At 43.1% G+C, this 19846-nt stretch overlaps 1 protein-coding gene across 1 annotated transcript; it reads right to left on the reverse strand.

Moving 5' to 3' along the window:
- Positions 1 to 247: 247 nt before the first annotated feature.
- Positions 248 to 19643, reverse strand: angptl1b (angiopoietin-like 1b). Its single transcript, XM_033651523.2, has 5 exons — positions 19391 to 19643; positions 12072 to 12901; positions 9112 to 9305; positions 7746 to 8016; positions 248 to 5938 (listed from the first exon to the last, which is right to left on the reverse strand). Exons 2-5 carry the CDS (start codon positions 12862 to 12864, stop codon positions 5751 to 5753), a joined length of 1446 nt encoding a protein of 481 aa, XP_033507414.1. The 5' UTR covers positions 12865 to 12901; positions 19391 to 19643; the 3' UTR covers positions 248 to 5750.
- Positions 19644 to 19846: the final 203 nt, after the last annotated feature.

Here is a 19846-nt window from a genome sequence, read left to right on the forward strand (position 1 = left end):
ATGAGCACATTTTCCAAAATGTCAAACTTTTAGGGTAGAAATCCAACCCTAGTCTGTGTGTTTTGATTACCCTTCTAGTTTTTGCACTAAGCTAACTGCCCGCTGGCTGTAGCTTACTGTAAAAACACGAGAGTGGCATCAATCTTCTCAAAACTCTCAACAAAAAAGTTAATTTCCAAATGTCAAACTGGTCCTTCATAATTGTTTCTTCAAAATCAGAAATAACACAGACACAAACTAATAGAAGTCTGATGGTTATCATGTGTAAATGTATTCATGTGCTTTGTTTGACAGTGAAACAAAAAGAACAGACAGTGAAAAAGAGTCACATAGGTTGAGAGCCAGACTTGAACTGGTGACTTGCCCTCGCCCAGTCATCCACAGTAATGTGTCACCACATAAAACAAGATGTCTTTGAGATGTATTCATGCGTCTCCTCACAGCTTTTTTCACGCCAACACACAGCCACGCACATGTAAAAGAACTCTTACTTTTAAATGAAATTATGTTTCCTTCCGTAAAGACTTAACTGCTTAAGTCCGCATGACTCACACCCACAGGATGAGTTTGGAATGTGCGTGTCATCTGAAGGGACTGTTCATTATTTATGAAGGGGGAGGAAGTGGTGCAAAACAGGGGAGGCGTGTCAAATAATTTTCTTTTTTTTGGCTTAGTGGCGGGACTTACAACTTCAAATGGTTGTATTCTATATTTACTTTTATACCATCTGAACCCTAAAACCCACTGTCGGGTTTGAACAAAATGTTTTCTTTAAAAAAGGCAAAAATTACACCATTAATCACAGCCAGAAACAATGAAAATAGCAATTATAATTGGATTTTCAAATTGCTGACAGTCCTTGAACACATCATATGAGACAGATGCTTCTATTGGGAAACATAACAGCCTGTTCTTACTCCAAAACTAGGCTATTTCTGAAGCAAACAAACAACGGACTTTCACCCGGGAAGCTGCTGTTTGTTTCCAGTGTGAAACCAAAAGTCAGTTGAGTTATCTTGATTGACAACATAGTGTGCTAATGTGTGTAGCATGCTACACTGGTGACATATGTCACATGAAGTACAACATGGTCTCACTCCAAAGTCATCCAGATCCGATGTGTAGGCAATGACTTGTGGCGTCAGACACCAACGAACAAAGCCGACCTTTAACGGTTGGCATGATATGCGGCGGGATGCTGGTATATACACAGTAAACATGTGCTAGTGTGTGTAGCATGTGACATATGTCATGTGACATTACATAATGTTAGTAACAATTGTACTCACTTTAAACCAAACCATGATGTTTTTTTGTCTTAATCTAACCACGTGCCGTTGGTGTACAAGGAAATAAATGTAAAAACGAGGTGTTCTAGCTACATTGTAAGTTTCTATGAAAAAGACTGCATGGATGTAACGAGCAGAAACTATATGGAAAAAGGAAGTGTATTTCGAAAAGATACAATGCATCCTAAACAGATGCAGGAGGGTATCTAACGCATCATATTTTGACTTTTCATGTCCACTGACAAAGCAATTGACAATTTGGGATGAGAATGTGTTGTTTATATTGCTGGTGATTTATAAGGAGGATTCATATTTTGCTTAAGAAATAAACTCTTTGTTTTGGTGATAACTCTCACTTCTGTGATGTTTGCTAATTGCATTGGCTCCAGCAACTATTTAAAAATTTATGGTTATTTATGTGGGAGGGAGGGTCATGAATTTTCCCCCAGGCACTCAAGGAAGAATATTTGTAGCTTCAAGGAGGGTTAAGATGAAAAAAAAAAAAAATGAAGTCACATGAAGTCTAATAAATAAAGAACGGTCCCTAAGAAAAACCTAATTAGGACTTGGTTAACAGTATAAATCAGCGTGGCACATGAAAGGAATTCCTTTAAATCTGAAAGAACAAGAATGTCCTCTGAAGTGACCCTCAGTGTTCTCCATTTATTGACTGTTAGTTGCGTAATATTGCTCTGCCAGCCATTGTGACTCACTGGCTTCAGCTTTTACTGCTGTTTAATTTTGAAATTACGAAGCTGTTTTTATTGGACGCTGCTTTTTAACATGTTCATAAACATGTGTCCCTGTCCAGCTGGGGTTGACCAATATTGTGGTTATGTGTTTTGTTGCTTTGTAAAAGTTTGTTAAAGAGATGGGTGTGAGGGCCACTGTGGTCAATAAGAGAAACAGAAAAATATGAGGTTCTATTTTCGGCTCAGAGACTAAACGCTCTTGGATGCAGCACTGTTGTTCAAAGCAGACTCACCAGAAAAAACCCCCCCAGCTCCCCTCTCCTCTGGGACGGTTTCCCCAGAAGGATGCCGCTTTCCTTCCATACCGGTGATTACAGAGTGCAGGCACCCGTGACTTTGTCAATGAAAGATATTTTACCAAAACATACAGTTCAAGCACTTTTGTGTGGAAAGAATGTAAATTTCTCTGTATTTAAAAGGAAGAGGGGGGGAAATAACTTGGAAATTTGGACCGGTTCCATCCCAGTTCATCCCACTCCCCTCCCTCCTCTCTCCGCTCTTTTTCTTTCTTCATCCTGTCTGGCTTTCAGCAATGTGTTTCTCGTTGTCTGTCTCATAGTCTATAACTCTCAACACGCTTGGTCGGCATATTTCTCGTGCTCGAAAACCACTCAAAACATAATTCCATCACTTTTTTTTCCCCCAACAATGCTAGTTTTTTCCCAGAGTCATACTGAAATTTAATCAACAGTCAAACGAGAAAAACATATAACAGCAATTTCCATACGTGCAAGCACACTTTGAGAATGATTGTCATTTATACAGTGGAGGAAATTAGGATCGTTTACTGTTCCCTCAGGACACCTGGCCCCTTTTCACTGTTATGATAAGTTAATTGTACACATAAATTATCGTTTCTGGTCATTTGGACAAAGTATATAACATACAGTATTAAGGTCATTTTAAGTGTAGGGAGGAAAAATAAAACCAGTACTGTTTCTGTGTAATCAAATGTACATAAAACATGTATTTACACCACCTGCCTTACTCCATTAGGTGTTCAGATCTGGAAGAGGATAAAGAGTCTAAATAAATCTTTAAATGTATTAACACAATGTATTTCCCAGCTCCCATTAACTATAGCACAAGTAAAATACCATGCATGAGCATTTCGCCCACACGTTTATCTTGGCGAGGTAGGAAGAGCTGCATTTAGATCCTGTGACGCTAAAGCTTATGAATGAAATCAATACCATTGAAGTTCTGTAAAGATGTGGTGCTTTGTCTCCACGGGGAGACCCAGTAATGAGGAAAGCACTGTGGTCTCTTAATCACATAGACAGCTTGCATTATTTAGCTGCAACGTTGCCTTAATTATTCTTAATTTCCCTTCACCATCATTATGTATTTGGTGGTTAAAGGAGCTGTATGGCTTACTTTTAATAGGTTCCCAAAAATCCCTTTAATGCTGCATTTCCACTGCATGGCACGACATGGCTCCACTTGAATCGCTCTTTTTTGGTTTCCCAGCAGCAAAAGTCGGTGGTACTTTGTTGTTACCACCTCAAGTGAGGCTCCAGATGATGCGATACCAGAAGGTGGAGTTAAAACACTGCAGACCACTGACTGGTCAGAGAAGAATCGTTACTAGAATCGTCACTTCAAGACATCCTGCACTGTAAAGACTGTAAAAAAATGGATGTTGCTACCTAATAGCTGTCGCCATCTTGGTTTTTTGGAGCTAGAGGTGACCATATTTAGGCAAGAGGCTGTGTGACGTGTCTGTGTGTAGCAAGGGCAGACAGCCTGTCACTCGAAGCGACCCACCCTTAATTATGGATAACATTAAGCCTTAATAAAAATGTAAATCAGTGAGTTATATAAAAATTCACCCCCTGTACATTTGTTGTGAACAGGAAAATTAGCTATAGAGACCAAAAAACGTTTTTTTTTTTGTACCAAGCTGTAAACATGTTTGTTTCTTCTGTGATGTCGGGCATTTTAAAATGGGTGTCTATGGGGATTGAATCGCTCTTGGAGCCACCCTCAGGTGGCTTTTCAAAGAACTGCAGTTTTTGGCACTTCTGTGCTGGCTTCATTTTTCAGCCCTGGAAGCTGCCGCATGGGTTTTCCATTATCTAAATTTGTAGGTAGTAACTTGTGCCTTTTTCTGTTATCGCCTCAGTTTCAAGTAAGCTGAGTTGACAATAGACGGTGGAGTCAAAGCACTGCAGACCACTGACTGGTCAGTGAATCGTCATTTCAGGACATCCTGCACTGTAAAGAATGTAAAAATAATGGATGTAGCAATTGTAACGTCACCCATTGGTCTGCAGACTCCTGTTTTGAGGCCTCAAATTCGGCATTTCAGCCGTCACCATCGTGGTTTTTGGAGCCAGAAGTGACCATATTTGGGTGAGAGGCTGACGCTGTGGAGGAGCGAGGGGTGGATCTGACTGAAGATGAGGACACTATTGGTAGTTGGCCTTAATTATGTGTAACTTTAAGCATTAATGAAATGTTAAGTTACAAAATAAAATTCAGTTGTCATGAGGGGGAAATTAGCTATTGGGACCCAATCTGTAAACATTTCTGCTGTGAAGGGCAATTTAAAATGGGTGTCTATGCGGACTGATTCACTCTTGCAGCCAGCCTCAAGTGGTCATTAGAGGAACTGCAGTTTTTGGCACCTTTAGTAGACGATGGAGTTAAAACACTCTAGACCTCTGATTGGTCAGAGGGAATCATCACTATAATCCTAACCTGTGCAACATGGGACATCCAGCACAAACCAAACATTTTTAGCCAAGCTACCATCATTTGCATTTTTTATTCACTCGACCCAGATTTTAAAACATGGCAGCCCGCAAAACAGTACAATGGACGCAGTGCAGTCGTTCTTCTGTTTGGATGCCAATGAAAGGATCCATGCGAGTGTCACATTAAAGATGATGTAATGACAGTTTCACGCTTTGTTGCTTTGGTAATCAGCTGAGAATCCAGGCTACATGGAGAGGATATTATCCATGTATCTATAAAGACAACTGGATACTGGGTTGGAGGCGGGGCCCTACTCATTCCTATGAAAGTTGCTCTGTGGCGCATGAACCAAGCCCATAGAGCAAGTGCACTAGAGCCCTATGCTGGTTGAGCGGCTATCGTCCTGTTTAGCCCTCTGCTAACTTGAATGCGATAAAAATACTTAGTTATACTAGTAAAATACTAGTTATTGGACCGAATTGATCAAATCCTGGTGATAAAATAATTTATTGCGTAGGGGTTGTGACACTAAAAAAATGTATACACTGATTTACAGACCTCTCTTTTGCAGTGTAAGTCTACGGGGGAAAAGGGTGTTTTTGGACCCAACGGCATCACATGACAGACGCAGAAGTTGTGATTTCACATTTGGCCACTATGTAAAACTGGCTTCAATCCCACCCCAGCCCGGTGCTGCTCTGCAGTGGAAAACAAATTAGAGAAAAAAACCTGATACCGTCAGAGAGTCAAATCGAGTCAAGCTGAACCATGCAGTGGAAACGCAGCATATGCTGAATCTGTAATAATATAAAAAGAAAAATGTTCACACAAAGTCGGTGTCTGTTAAAAGAGGCAGTTCAAGTTGCTACTGATGGTTGGTCATCTCCATTGCTGTGGTTCTTTCATCTAGGATAAACCAGTTGCTGATGACTTATACAGTCAGAATGAGGTTCAAGTTTGCCCTGGCCTCCGTAGCTGCCCCTGGACCAGTCTGGCTTACAGTATCTCCTCAGTCTATAGGCCTGATCAACATACGGACAGATTTCATAGAGTAGAAGCCTCCGCCATAGTCAGCCCAGAAGATCCCATCTTGGAATTTGCTGCGGTAGACGCCGCCAGTGTACCAGACACCGTTTAGATTGGTTTGGCCGCAGGCGTTGTACCACCAGCCTCCTTTATGGAAATGGGCACAGTTACCTGTTGAGGAAAAACAGGAAGAGTGACAATGACGCCTGTGAGAAAGTGTGAATGATTCAAAGAAACATATTTGATGTTGTCTCCAGAGAGTCTCAAAAAGTGACACAATTTTTCAAGAAAATTATTACTTTGTGTTATGCCTTTTTAAAGATAGACCCACTGGAAGCAAACTAATCATGAGTCATCACCTCTGCCACTTTGCCTTTGAGCATGTAGGGTTTATCTTTATATTCCCCAGCTTTGTATTCCCTTAATATAAGGCACACTTAATATCTGTGTTCCTAGTGATTTACAAATATTTATACATGTCTCTTGATATAAACTCACATTGTAAGAAATTGGTAAGGTTTATCTTCACAGTTGAAATTGCAAAAGCACGAAGCGAGACATTTTAAATGCAATTTGAATGTAAAAATCTGTACAGGCACTGGGGATGTATCAATGTTTAAACTGTTTAAATGGTCTTGCCCAAAAATCTGAGAGTGTAGGTTGCCGAGAAAATAAAACCCTTTGAAAGGTATTAATGTGTCATATTACGAGAATACTGAGCTGGGGTACACAGATATGCTCCCAGCATGTAACACCTCCAGAAATTGGAGAATTGTTATGTCTCTTATCTCCAACATTACATATACAAACAGGTTGTGCTGTTGACACAAAGTCACACACATAATTTGTTTGCTTCCAGTGTGCCATCGCCTCTTTTTGTGCTTGATGGGATGCAAATGAATTGATCCTCAAGGCATTGTGGGATTTCAGATGACACAGGACTGATGAAGCGTTCAGTTGGCCTTCACATAAGGGTCTTTCTGCAATGCACCTGTCCCATTTCAAGAATGGGATTCTTTTGTAACACCACCTTGGTGGTGTCAGGTTTTTGACCAATGAAATAGAACTTTAAAGCTTACAGGGATAGCTCAGTTCTTTTGAAGTGGGGCTGTACAAGGTACTGTATTGCAAACAGTAAATGGCAGTCAGCATGCTTCCAGTTTGGAGAAGCAGGCTTGAGTCTGAAACAGAAGCTAAGCAATGTACTGCTGTGGACAGGTCAGCAACAGAACACATTTTAGCCTCCTAAAAAAAGTCCCACCAAAAAAGTGTATTTGGAATATTTTCCTCACTTTACCCTACCATCAGACAGCAATTTACAACAGCAAACACATGCTCTTATCTACAGTCTCTTCAATGCCAGACTCCACTGAAAAAAAAAACCCAGTGATTTAACATCAGGGAATACAGGATCCGCTGGTCCATAATTGCCTCAATCAGTTAGTTTGTTTGTGTCATGGTGTGACTTTGGCATTTTAAAGGGTTAGTTCAGACTCATCAAAGTCACACAATAGCACAAACAAACTAACTAATTGAGGCAGCGGTAGACCAGCAGCCACCATGCTCAGCGTGCTTAAATTACTGTTTTTGTTAATGGAGTCTGGTGGCTTTGACAAAAGCATAGATGGGGAAGTGAAGCACTTAACGGCTTCCCTGACGGAACGGGCTGTCTGGTGTAAAGGTAGAGTGGTGAAAATATTCTTAATTTAGTTAATAATATCTTAATATACACTTAAACTGTTATGGATTTTTAAGTGGTTAAAACACATTTTACTGCTGCCCTCATCTACCGCAGTACATTGCTTAGCTTCTGTGTCTGCACTCCTGCCGCTTCTCCAAACTGGGACCGTGCAGAGAGACATCTACTGTATGTAACGTTATAATATTAAAAGAGAGGCTTGAAATTTCAATGAAACATGATGCACTCCACAGGAGACTGTATGCTTCGAGAGTGCAAAGGGACCCCGTGTTCGTCTACCTGAGAAGGCATCCTTGTCTCGATCCAGAGTTGTGAACTGTTTGCCGTTGTGGCTGCTCAGGGAGTCCCCCGCGTTCCCCTGGTAGGTTCCCAGTCGCAGACGGTAACCCTCACTCTCAGGCTCTAGATGGAAGCTGCTGTACTGAGCGTACACCTTCTTGTTCATCCAGTCCTCCAGCTCCACCAGCAGCTTGTAGTCCCCCTGCCTCCCCAGGTTGTAGATGCCTTCCAGACCGAGCCAGTATTCGCCATCTATGTTGCCAAAGCCGCTCTGAGTCAAAGGAAGATTAAAAGGAAGGTTACAGGGAGATTACAGAAAATAATGAGCATTGTTTTTTATGTGGTAGCCTGGGGAGTTTGGAAACATGAGAATTGTTTGGGAACATAAAACCCCCTTGTGGTGAGGCTTGTAACAGAACAAATGAGAATTTTCTTTTTGATGACGTTCTGGACGTGGATCTGTACTTAACTGCAGGACTTCAAAAGAAAAAAGCTGTGGCAAGAGGATGCCTCCCTGTCTTTGAAATTCCTAACAAAGCCATGTTGTAGAGTTTATGCAGGAAAATAAGCATCCATCTTCAGAATGCCGGTTCGTCACTCAAACCCCACTTGGATCACGACTAATGGCGAAACTGGCCTGGGCGCTTGTGTTGAATAACCGCGAGCAATCTACGTCTGGCCGAGTGCCTTCAGAACACTTCACTTGGTTGAGGAGGTTGAGGTTTGTGATTGTGGATTAGCTGGGTGAGCCAGCAGATGATGAATGATGTAGGGTTTCAGTCCAGGGCCTCCTCTCTGGTGCTGTGTGTGTGTGTGTGTGTGTGTGTACATGTGGTGGCTTTGTGGGAGAGCGCAGAGGCAAATCAATGTTGAAGAGAGCAATTTAGCTTACAGTTACACATGCACAAGCCTGGCCGGGCTCAATGGAACACTGGATCGCCGAGGCTGCCAGCAGTGATATACTCCATCTCATTCTCACAGAGCTTTGATGAGAGGGTCTATATGGTGTGGTGCAGTAAGCCAACCAGCCATCTATCCAGGAAGGCACCATAGTAGTAGCGGTTTTGGAAAGAAACGCCTGCAGATTGAGCTGTGGAACATACCTAGAGGGCCATCTAATGTTTCATAATGGGAATCTCAAACCTAAATGACCTTGGACAAATAGTGCTGCTGACGGGGCGTTATATTTCACACTAAATGAAAACACAAGGATTCTGGCCCAACAGTCCCAGAGACCCCAGATGGTCCCTCTAGATGGGTCATATAACGGCACCCCTGTTGTCTCTGGATGACCCAAATATTCAAGTTGGATAAGAAGAGAGAAAAATAAGACAAACAGGGTAGGGGAAGTGTCACACGTCATCACCTTGTAGTTATCCCAGTTCCTGAAGAAGTTGACTGATCCGTCTCTCCTGCTCTGGATAACGGTCCAGCCCCCGTTGTCGATATCCTGTTCACACCAGGCCTGCACTGGCCTCTCTGCTTCGTCTGGTCTGATCAGGTACATGCCGCTGGTGCTGTGGCCAGCTTCCTGCGCCGCGAGACAGTCCCTGAATGAGCCTGAAGGAAAGAACAACAACAGAGGGAGGCAGGTGGTGAGAAGGACGGAGAAGTGTGTGAAGAAGTCTGTAACAGCAAATAATTGTAATATCCTTAACCTAAGGTGTTTTTATAGCCACACACAGACAAAAAGAAAAAAATCTGTGTGGACAATCTATGTTTGGGCTCTTGAGGTGTTCCATTTAAACTGTGAAGTTGGAATTCCCAAGTTTCCAGTTGAAAATTTTGACTGCTGCTACCTGAAGTCTGATTTCCAACTTGGAAAATCAGAGCAACCTCACCAACCCTGAACTCAAAATCTGAGATGGCTGCTCTGCACATCTACAGTAGCGAATGCTGTTTAATGTTTATAAGCGCATCTTATTTGTGTCAACGCAACAGCCTTCTGGGCTGAAAAAGGAGGCCAACATCCATCTATCCATCTATTTTTATCTGCTTATCTGGGGCCAGGGTGTGGGGACAGCAGACTGAACAAAGCACCCAAGACGTCCCTCTCCCCAGCAACGCTTTCCAGCTCCTCCTGGGGGACCCCAAGGCATTCCCAGGCCAGATGAGATATATAATCCCTCCAGCATGTTCTGGGTCCAACCCGGGGCGTCCTACCAGTGGGACGTGCCCAAACACCTCTAATGGGTGGTAAGTGCAGTTCCTTAAATGGCCACTGGAGGCTGGCTCTGAGAGCGAGTCAGCCCTCAAGGACCCCCATGTTAAAATGCCTAATTTTACAACAGAAATAAACACGTTAAACATGTTTTAATAAAATTCATTTGTTCAAATGTTATTAAATGAGGTTCTGGCAGCTTTGAGTGACAGGGTGGTGCTGTCCGTTGAGAAGGCCCCAGGGCCTCCCACCAGTTGGACATGCCCAGAACACCTCTAACGGGAGGTGCCCAAGAGGCATCCGGATCAGATGCCAGAACCACCTCAACTGACCCCTTTCGACGTGAAGGAGCAGCGGCTCTACTCCGAGCTCCCTCCAGATGTCCGAGCTCCTTACCCTATCTCTAAGGCTGAGCCCAGCCACCCACGGAGGAAACTCATTTCAGCCACTTGTACCCGCAACCTCATTCTTTCGGTCAATATGTCAAGTTCATGGCCATAGGTGAGGGTTGGGACTAGATGAACCAGTAAATTGAAAGCATCGCCTTCCGGCTCAGCTCCCTCTTCACCATGGCGGTCTGGCGAAGTGCCCGCATCACTGCAGATTCAGCACCAAACCTCAGATCAATGTCAGGCTCCATTTTACCCTCATCAGAGAACAAGAGCCCGAGATACTTGAACTCCTTCGCTTGAAGCAGTAACTCTCTCCTGAATAATTAACATGGAGCCACCGCCCTGTGGGCCCACCACCTGCAGGGTCCAGTGCATTGTGTGCTGGATGGCAGGCAGGGGCCTCGAGCATGCTGATCCCTGGCCTTGCAGACTGGTTCTGGGGACGTGGAAGTCAGTTATATCTAAAAAAGAAATAGGCTGGACAAACAATATCTATCTTATTTTGAATTTTCCTTTCCTCTGGGACTTTTTTTCCCATTATAATAAGATTTACCTACTTCCTCTCTATTACACAATTACAAAGACGTTGGAGCACCACTATTTCAATTACAGGAAGCAGGCTGGAAAAAGCCAGTGAATAATACATTTCTGCAGGATTAGCAATTTACATGGGTAAACACATGTCAAAATGTCTGATTCTGGTCTTTTGACCAAGTTTGTTGTTACTGCGTTTTGGCTTTGTCGGGCAGTTTTAGCCACATTTGGTGCCAGAGCACTAAGTTAAACAACATGGGTGCTATGAGTTTTCACAATGAGAAGGCATTGAAGTCAATGTCGACAGAGGGCTAAATAAGTAGGGAAAAACAGTAAACAAGAACAAAATCACAACAGCTGACAGAGTAATCAGAAACACATTTATCTAGGTCCACAAAGCTGTTTACTACGTCCTCCCAGAACAGCGGAGGAGTTTGGGGCAAATTAAGTCACTTTAATGAGAAATTACTTGCCTTCATTTGAGGTCGACTAACCAAAATAGACACCGTGTTAACCCACTGTATAACATCTGCCTTTTTTCAAGGTTAATTCAGCATTCTCATTACAAGATTTTTAATTAATAGCACATGTGGCAGCAAGTTTATTTGAATCCCAAGTAACCCCCTCCAAGCTACTAACACAACAATAATAATGTAAAGATATGGTCCATTCACTTCATGAAGTACACCAGAAGTGCCTCTACTTCGTGGTTTGCAGGAGCCTATCATGCCAGGCTGGGTTTTGTCTACGTCTCACACGCAATGGAACAGTCTTGTAAGGGATCGTTTTCATACACAGCTGCACAGAAATCCTACACACTTTATTATTCTTGGACGAGGGCAATCTAAATGTGTCAGGAATTTCTGTTGATGAGCGAAATCGCACTGGTTAGGCCTTTCTTTGCTTTGCTTTAAGTCCCCTGCCTCAATCGAGACCTTACAACATTTTTATTTCCATCCTGGTTTGTGTTCTTTCTGTAGAGTGGGAGAGCAGAGTTCCAGCTGAATTTGCAAATCTTTAACCTTTGGAAATGAGGCCACCGGCCCACCTGCAGCTATATTCAAAGTCAGTGATTATTATTTTGCTATGCTTGGCCTGCAAAGTCATGACTGCTTTAAATTTCACCATGACTGGTTTGGATTTTTGTGACTGAATCTATGAATGAATACTAATTGATCATAATAAGAATAATTTATGGATGGATAGACCTCTCAATAACTCATTTCCTCACTCACTCACCTTCAGCACTGAAGTTTCTTTGTGGAACGTCCAGGGTGCCGCTAGTGGGTGATGGCCCAGAGCGTGAGCCCCTTTCTCGGGCAAAGCCTCGGGTGTTGTCCCTCTGAATCTCATTGGTGAAACGAGGCACATTAACAGGAATGTTCTCAGGCACCACCTGCACAAGTGGAGGTCCAATGGGTGGCTGGTCATGCCTGCGGCTGTACACCTGCATACAACGCTCCTCCAGTGCTCCAATCAGCACTGACTGGTTGTTCACCACTGCAGACAGAGCTGCATATTTGGCCTCCAGTTCCCTGTACCGGGAAGCCAGGCGCAGAGACTCTGTAGTGGCGTTGAGGATGCGTGTCTCCAGCTGTGCCAGCTCCAGTGAGTTATCCCTCTTCCTGATGATCTCGTGCAGCAGCTGCATGTAGAGCTGGGTCACTCTGGAGTTCATGTTCCTGCTCTCTTTCCTCAGCAGCTTCATCTCATTCACCAAGTTGCCGTCCACATCCACCACCAACTTCAAAGTCTCCACCTCCCTACGCTGCTTTGACAGAAGGTCACGCACTGCAGCCACATCCAGGCGTGTCACTCGGTCCTTGTCAGTCGAGTACCCGCGGGCGGCACAGATGGGTCCTGTGATCTTCTGCTCAGGGACCAGGAAGGTGTAGGAGCACTTCTTGCTTTCTCCGCTGGCCTCTGGGGCCCTTCGTATCCGGTTGAGGATGGGGTGCTTTGTGAGGGCTTGGCTGTTGCTCCAGAAAGACAGACCAAATAGAATAAATACGCTCCATGTTCCAGGTCCCATGGTTCCTCCTCTCTTTATCACCAAACAAGCTAAAGATCTATGAAAGAGAGAGAAATGCAGACCATTTTACTGGAAAAGGTTGGTGCTATTTTATGTTACATTTATTATCAATAAAGCCCATATAAAACCAACAATGTACTTCTCGATACTTTCTAACTTCTCTACCCTGCCTTTGACACTAAACCCCCCAAGTCCACTGGTTCTGACTGAAGATGTGAGTCTTTAAAACACAAATTATAGTTTCATTTTAGCCATGTTGGGAGGATGGCAACGACGAATGGATGTTAGTAGGTCCACAACTTGTCTCCAGAGTAAAATATGTCAACACCTACATATATCTATAAACTTTTGCACACAAATTTATGTCCCTCATTGGTACAGGATACACCACCAAAACAGATTTTGACCAACAGCTGACTGTCTGCTTGGTGTGTCAAGGCCCCGTACAATGAACTATGATGACTTTGGTTATCCCCAGACATTTCATCTAGTGCATTGTCAAGTCAATATTAAACTATTTATGCATTTTCGGTAGCCATTTATCCTGTTAGGTTTCGTGGGGGGCTGGAGCCTATCCCAGCAGACATTGGGCGAGAGGCAGGGTACACCCTTGACAGGTCACCAGACTATCACAGGGCTGACACATAGAGACAGACAACCATTCACACTCACATTCACACCTACAGCCAATTTAGAGTCACCAATTAACTTGCATGTCTTTGGACTGTGGGAGGAAGCCGGGGTACCCCGAGTTTGATCCCCCAGCCAAGGTTCGAACCAGGAACCCTCTTGCTGTGAGGCAACAATGCTACCCACTGTACCACTATGCCACCACAAAACTTATTCAAGAAATACTCAATACAGTAACAGAATCTTGGTTTATATTTGATCAGCACTGCCTAGTTTTACAGTTTGATCTGAGTTTGAGAGAAACAGAGAGACAGGGATGGCCTCTCTCACAATCTGCTTCTTTGCTCTTTGTGTCCGTGATGGCAGCGGGCATACAAAAATCAGGGCTATTCAAAGGAGGCAGGGACACTCTGTTTGACCCCATGAGAGCTATGGGGTATGACACGTGCACAATATAACTGGAACTGCGACGTTGAAGGGTTACAGCAGACAATGCTAGAAATAAAGAGATGGTGTCTGCTCAGGTGTCCCTTTGTCTTTTTTTATTCTCCGTGCGTGCACTGGCTTTGACAGAACGTTTTGGGTACGACTAAATGGATGGCAGCTGATACAATATAACATTTTCATCTAGACAGCATCTATTTTTCGGCTTTTATTGAGGACTTTTTCAGTAATCACAGAATTGTAATTCTCACTCATATCTTTTTGAATATATTTCGGACTGAAGATGCCTCAGTGAAACGAATCAAACATCCTCATGTTCTAAGACGGTGTGCCAGCTACTGAGGCTTTCGGAAAGTGCAGAACAGATTTTACTGCATGGGTTGTACCCCAATGATATGTCCTCTTTTTAACCTCCTTAACAAAAATGTTGAAGTACAATCTGTAGTCCAAGCAACAGCCCAACAATGAAAATTTTAGCTGACAAATGAGCAGGGAGATCTGGGCTCTGGCAAGATAGAAAGAAATTTAACACGGTTCATTTACAAATACTACCCGCATTCTTAAGATACGGAGCTGGTTTAAATTTGTCTTTTTTAAAACAACACATTCTCACTCCAACCTCGTCACATATCAGCGTTTGGTCATGGACTTTCCACGTCCAGATACGACGTGAAAGGTACCCTGGGTGTGTTGGTTGTTGATGTTCTGGAACACAATGTCAAGTTACATGCATTGTCTTATTTCAAAATACACTTCAGTTTTTACAAGAAATTTACCGTTTACATACTGTCTCTTTCAGAATAAAGGAACTACGTCAGTACAACACCACACACAACTAACGCACATGGTTAGGTTTAAGCAACAACAAAAACCCTCTGACACCACCAAGCACTGTTGAACTATAAAGGCGACCAGCCGCTTATAATGCCAATATTAAAGGATGGCATTCTTCATCAGTGTCTGACACAGCAAATCACTGGCCAAGCGCTGGATTTCGATGACTTCGGAGTGAGACCGGGTTGTTAAAAAAATCTAAGCACACTAATTCCCCCAATACAGCTGGGCACTGTAGTTTTTAGCAAATGTGACTCAAAGAGAGGCAAGTTGTTGAGGACTACTTTCAGCCACAGAATAATAAAAATGTGATGGGTTTAGGAGTGCTGACAACATTATAACAGAATTGATTCCAAATAAACAGCAGTGTCCATGTTCATTGTAATAAAGGAAGATGTCATTTAGTGCAATGGTTGTGGCTCGCTCATGTTTTTTTTCAGTAGTTTTTGGACAACAGTGGAGGTATGGCACCGGGGATTATGCTCTGTCAAGCTTTGGCTGTATGAGTGATAAATTCATTGTTGGCTGTAGTCTTTTAATGGGATTTTTCGGCCATTAGAAAAATACAGAATGTCATCTTGGTCCAAGTTTTCACAACAATGTGTCCTCTTGGTTACCACTCATTTTGTACTTTTGTACAATTTCCCACCAGGTGTTTTCTTTTCTCCTCTAATCCTAAATAATTCAACACACTGTGCATCTCTTGGCATGATACCGGAGGGAGCTTCCAATTCAGAGTCTTGCTTAATTATGAATTAAGTGAGCATTAAAATGTAAAGTGGAAACGTGCAGACTGGCAGGAACACAGCTGGTTTCACGTATCAGCTCAGTCCTGCCCTTGGCAGAGTTTGCCTTCTGGTACTCTTGTGGTGGAGTAAGAGCAGTGCCACCCACCTACCACAAATCTGTTATCGTAACTCGGATTTTCAATGCATTCCCTTACAGGTTCTCTTTCATTACGGCCCTTACCACATCTGTATCAGGTGTCTGGGTGTGGGCAAGTGCTGGGATCTGTTTTTCATATTTCTGTAGCTCTCCAGGCTCAGACCCTTCATGCACCTCCCCTATAGTCTTTCAGCGTACCTGCACCAGCTTATGTTCAGAGTTAGCATGTTAAAAACCTCGCAATCTGACAACAGATGTGACTGAGAGTGAATATATTTGGTAGAAAATTGAGATAATGTGGCCATGGATGACAGTGAATATATCACTTTAACGAGATAGCGCTCACTGCCAGTATTCATGAGGTGCAGAACTGCGTGTATCTGTAATGAGAAAAATGCTAGAAGTCAGCAGGTGGTAGTGATTTGACCTCACTGACTCATTTTAACCTCCGCCATTTCTGCCTGGCTGTACAAAGAGATAAATTAGAATTTGGTGAGGAATAAAAGAACTGGATGTGTTTGAGGAGCAGCAGAGGGAGCAGGAATCCCTGATTTATGAGTAATGTTTTCTGGAGTCTATTTTTGGATGGAAAGCTTGTGTTTTGATCATATTGGTTTTGACAGCACGACGAATGGAGCAGGGGAGGGTGATGTTCAAAAAATGCATGCTAAGTGAAAGATCCCTCCCTCCCTATTCAATAGCAAGGCTTGGCTCTGGAAGTGGAGCCAATGGTGAGCCAACTTCGTGTTGATTTAGGGCCAAATCCAACCAGAAGGCAGTCTGATGGATATGGCAAAGGAGGTTAAGTAACTTTCATCCAACACCTCTGACAGGCACACACCCGCTTCATATCGGCGCTCATCAAAACAAATCTGCTGAGGATTTTAACAGATGCCAAAGAAGCGGAATTAGATGAGTCCAATGCAGAGACAGCAGGGGCTTTGAATCATTTCTGTGGTCGCCGCTTGATGTTTAGTTGCACTGAAGAGTCCTGACCACAGTTAATGGGACAGATCCCAGAGCATTACCTAAGCTCAAACTGCTGCGGTAGCAGAATAGTATCCTTTTATCATTGTCAAAGGAAAAAACATAACAGCAAGTTTTGTTTTGTATGTTTTCATAAAGCACAATGACTTATTGAGAGAAAGAACAGCCCAGTAGCCACAGGAAAATGTTGGCATTTCTACAAAGCATGGATACATTAAGCTACTACATTTCACAGGCATCATATCAACGTCTCGAAGGTAATGTAGTATATGAGTTCATTTTGACTTTCAGACGGTGGAGGGGATAGTTAATGGCGTGACACCTAAGCGATATGTCTGCCAAGCTGCAGACCACTGTTTAAGAACAACAAACTGTTCTTAACTGGTTGTTATTTAGTGAATCATGGCCATGTTTCCAGCAGCTTTTTGGCCACCAAACATCGGTGTTTTTTCACCGCCCATTGCTGTGTTTCCTGCTGGGATAGTGCCACGAAAACTGGTTGTTTATTAGTGAGACATATCTGCTTATTTAGCCAGGACAGTGCCACAAAAAGCAGTTGTTTGTCTACCGAGACATCGCTGCCTTTTCACCTGGGATAGTGCCATGATAAGCGGTTGCTCTTTAGAGAGACAGTGCTGTGTTTCCAGCCAGAATAGTACCACGATAAGTGGTTGGTGTTTTTTCTAAGATATCGCTGCATTTCCACCTGGGATAGTGCCATGAAAAGCAATTGTTTTTTTTCTGAGACATCGCTGCATTTCCTGACAGAATAGTGCGTCAAAAAGCGATTGATTTTTACCGAAACTTTGCTGCATTTCCCGCCGGGATAGTGCAACGATAAGTGGTTGTTCTTTGGTGAGACATTGCTGTGTTTCCTGTCTGAATAGTGCCTCAAAAGGCGGTTGTTTGTTAGCGAGAAATTTCTGTGTTCAGGACAGTGTCACAAAGATTGGCTGTTTTTTATTGAGACATTGCTGAGATAGAGCCACAGTAAGTGGTTGCACTTTAGCAAGACATTGTTGTGTTTCAAGCCAGGGTAGTGCCACAAAAAGCAATTGTTTTTTACCGAGACATGGCCGCGTTTCCTGCCAAAATAGTGCCACAATAAGCGATTGTTCTGTAGCGAGGCATCACTGCATTTCCCATCAGGACAATACCACAAAAATCAGTTGTTTTTTAATCAAGATATGGCTGCATTTCCTATCAGGATAATTCCACAAAAACTGGTTGTTTTTTACCAAGACATTACTGTATTTCTTGCCAGGATCATGCCACCAAAACCAAGCCAAAACCTAACTGTAACCAAGTGTTTTTATTGCCTAAAACTAACTACACATTAACCACAGCATTGTTAAAGCATAAAGAAATGTCAAGATTCAATATCTACATAATAATGTACAAATGTAACATATCTGTGGTTTGCAGACACTGAAAATGCCAACATGTATTCTGGCGACTAGGATGGAAAGAAAGTGTCTGAGCCAACATTAATTTTTAATAGCTTAACATTTCAGCAACATAACAAAATGCCCTGAAGTCTGTACTTCAGCTTTAACATATGGAATAACCCAAAGTTTGTTTTGTCATAGATTATAAACCATCTGAGGGCAAAGAAAAAGACACTTTAAGGAAAACGGGCCATGTGTCAGGGCTCAGAAACACCTTGGCACTGTCAGTCGGTTATTATTACCCGGGGAGTACTTTTTCCTGTCTTTCCGTAATCACAGGTCATCCCCTTCAATAGCTCTGTCTCAGCAATTGGCCCGTCTGCACGTCTCCAGCTCCACAATATGAATCTCTCAGGCCTCGGCCTGACAGGAGTGACAGTGTTTACACAGAGGCTCCTCGGCCAGGGCTGTGAATCTCATCGGCAGTTACTTATTACCACCAGGTCTCTCTCTGTCGTTCACACCCTGCTGGTCTTCATCAAGTCGGCCGCAGCAGTCATGCTTTTTTGTTGACTTATTAAAGGGGATTTTCTCCAGCTCCTCACTCAGAACCAGACCTGACCAGATCCAGCCAACTCATCTATATTAATGCAAGCTTTGCAACCAGACGGGTCAAACTTTGCGGTGGCTGGTTTTCCCACCCCAGAGGAGCATGAGGGCACTGCCAATCGGCCCACTAAGTGGTAGCACTGAGCTCTGACTGTCCTCTGGTGAGCTTCCCCAATTCAAAGATTTTATCATACGTTAAAGCCCTTAAAAAAGCCCCCGCATTTGCATCCCCTTGTTTCTCTCCAACTTTATTTCAACACACAGAGTGGATATACTACACGTCACAAAGTTTTCCAGTCTGACTTTGTTGTGGCTTTTGCTCTGGGCTCGCAGATTTTAAGGACTGTGCCAATTAGCCCACAACTTATTCTGATGGTGCCGCAGATTAGGTCCGTCTGCTGAGGGGACGACATGATGCATGGGATTTGTACTGCACATTGTGAATATGATCATACGGGCTTACACCACATATGAATATGAAATTCAAAAATGAATATAAATGATTTAAAAACGCAAATAATGACATTCATTTCAGCATTTTACAGTCACTCACAGTTCTTCAGCAGTAGTCATGGATGTCTAAAGGATCCAGCTTCCATCTTAAATTTTACTGTTCTACATATTAACGTTATTTTTATGATTAAATTGCAAATTTTCTTTGGTAGTGATGACTGGGGAATCTAAAATTTCAGCAATTTGATAACTTTTCCAAAGCTTATAAAAGCACAACTGAAAAAATAAAATCTTACCTGTGTCAGTGAGTTCAGTCAGCCGTCCAGGAGGTGCAGGGAAGACCCAGGTTGGTGTCTCAGTTGTGTTTCCTACACAGGTTCATGCTCTCCATTCTCCTCCTCTCACTCTCCCTCTGCCTTTGCTCTCATTGAGAATAAAGGCCTGCACGCAGCTATGGCCCAAGCAAACACCGTCTGCTAGGAGAACAGTAGAGGGTGGTCCATACTCAGAAAGAGGGAGGCTGATGGTGTGATTTCTCTCTGTAGTTTGAGCAGAGAGGGCAGGCTTGGCCCTGCCCTCCTCCTCTGATGTCGCATAAAGTTTGGGAAGAACAGAAAGACTCCTCCTGATATAAGGTTTCACCACAAATGAAACACTAAGCGATGAATCAGATTGACTCTGAGTCAGCAAGAGTGGTGAAGACACTCAAAATCAGTCTAGCTGTCATCATGTAATTTTCAGAAGGTCTTGTT

Source organism: Epinephelus lanceolatus, chromosome 12, assembly GCF_041903045.1.
Source record: "Epinephelus lanceolatus isolate andai-2023 chromosome 12, ASM4190304v1, whole genome shotgun sequence".
In the NCBI taxonomy this organism is placed as follows: Eukaryota; Metazoa; Chordata; class Actinopteri; order Perciformes; family Serranidae; genus Epinephelus; species Epinephelus lanceolatus.

Excerpts from the sequence above, each read along its gene's own strand:
- angptl1b (XM_033651523.2), bottom strand. The coding sequence starts at position 12,864 with ATGGGACCTGGAACATGGAGCGTATTTATTCTATTTGGTCTGTCTTTC. Across the intron at positions 9,306-12,071 it reads AAGAAACTTCAGTGCTGAAG|GCTCATTCAGGGACTGTCTC; the intron begins GTGAGTGAGTGA and ends TCTTTCCTTCAG. Across the intron at positions 8,017-9,111 it reads GGAACTGGGATAACTACAAG|AGCGGCTTTGGCAACATAGA; the intron begins GTGATGACGTGT and ends CCTTTGACTCAG.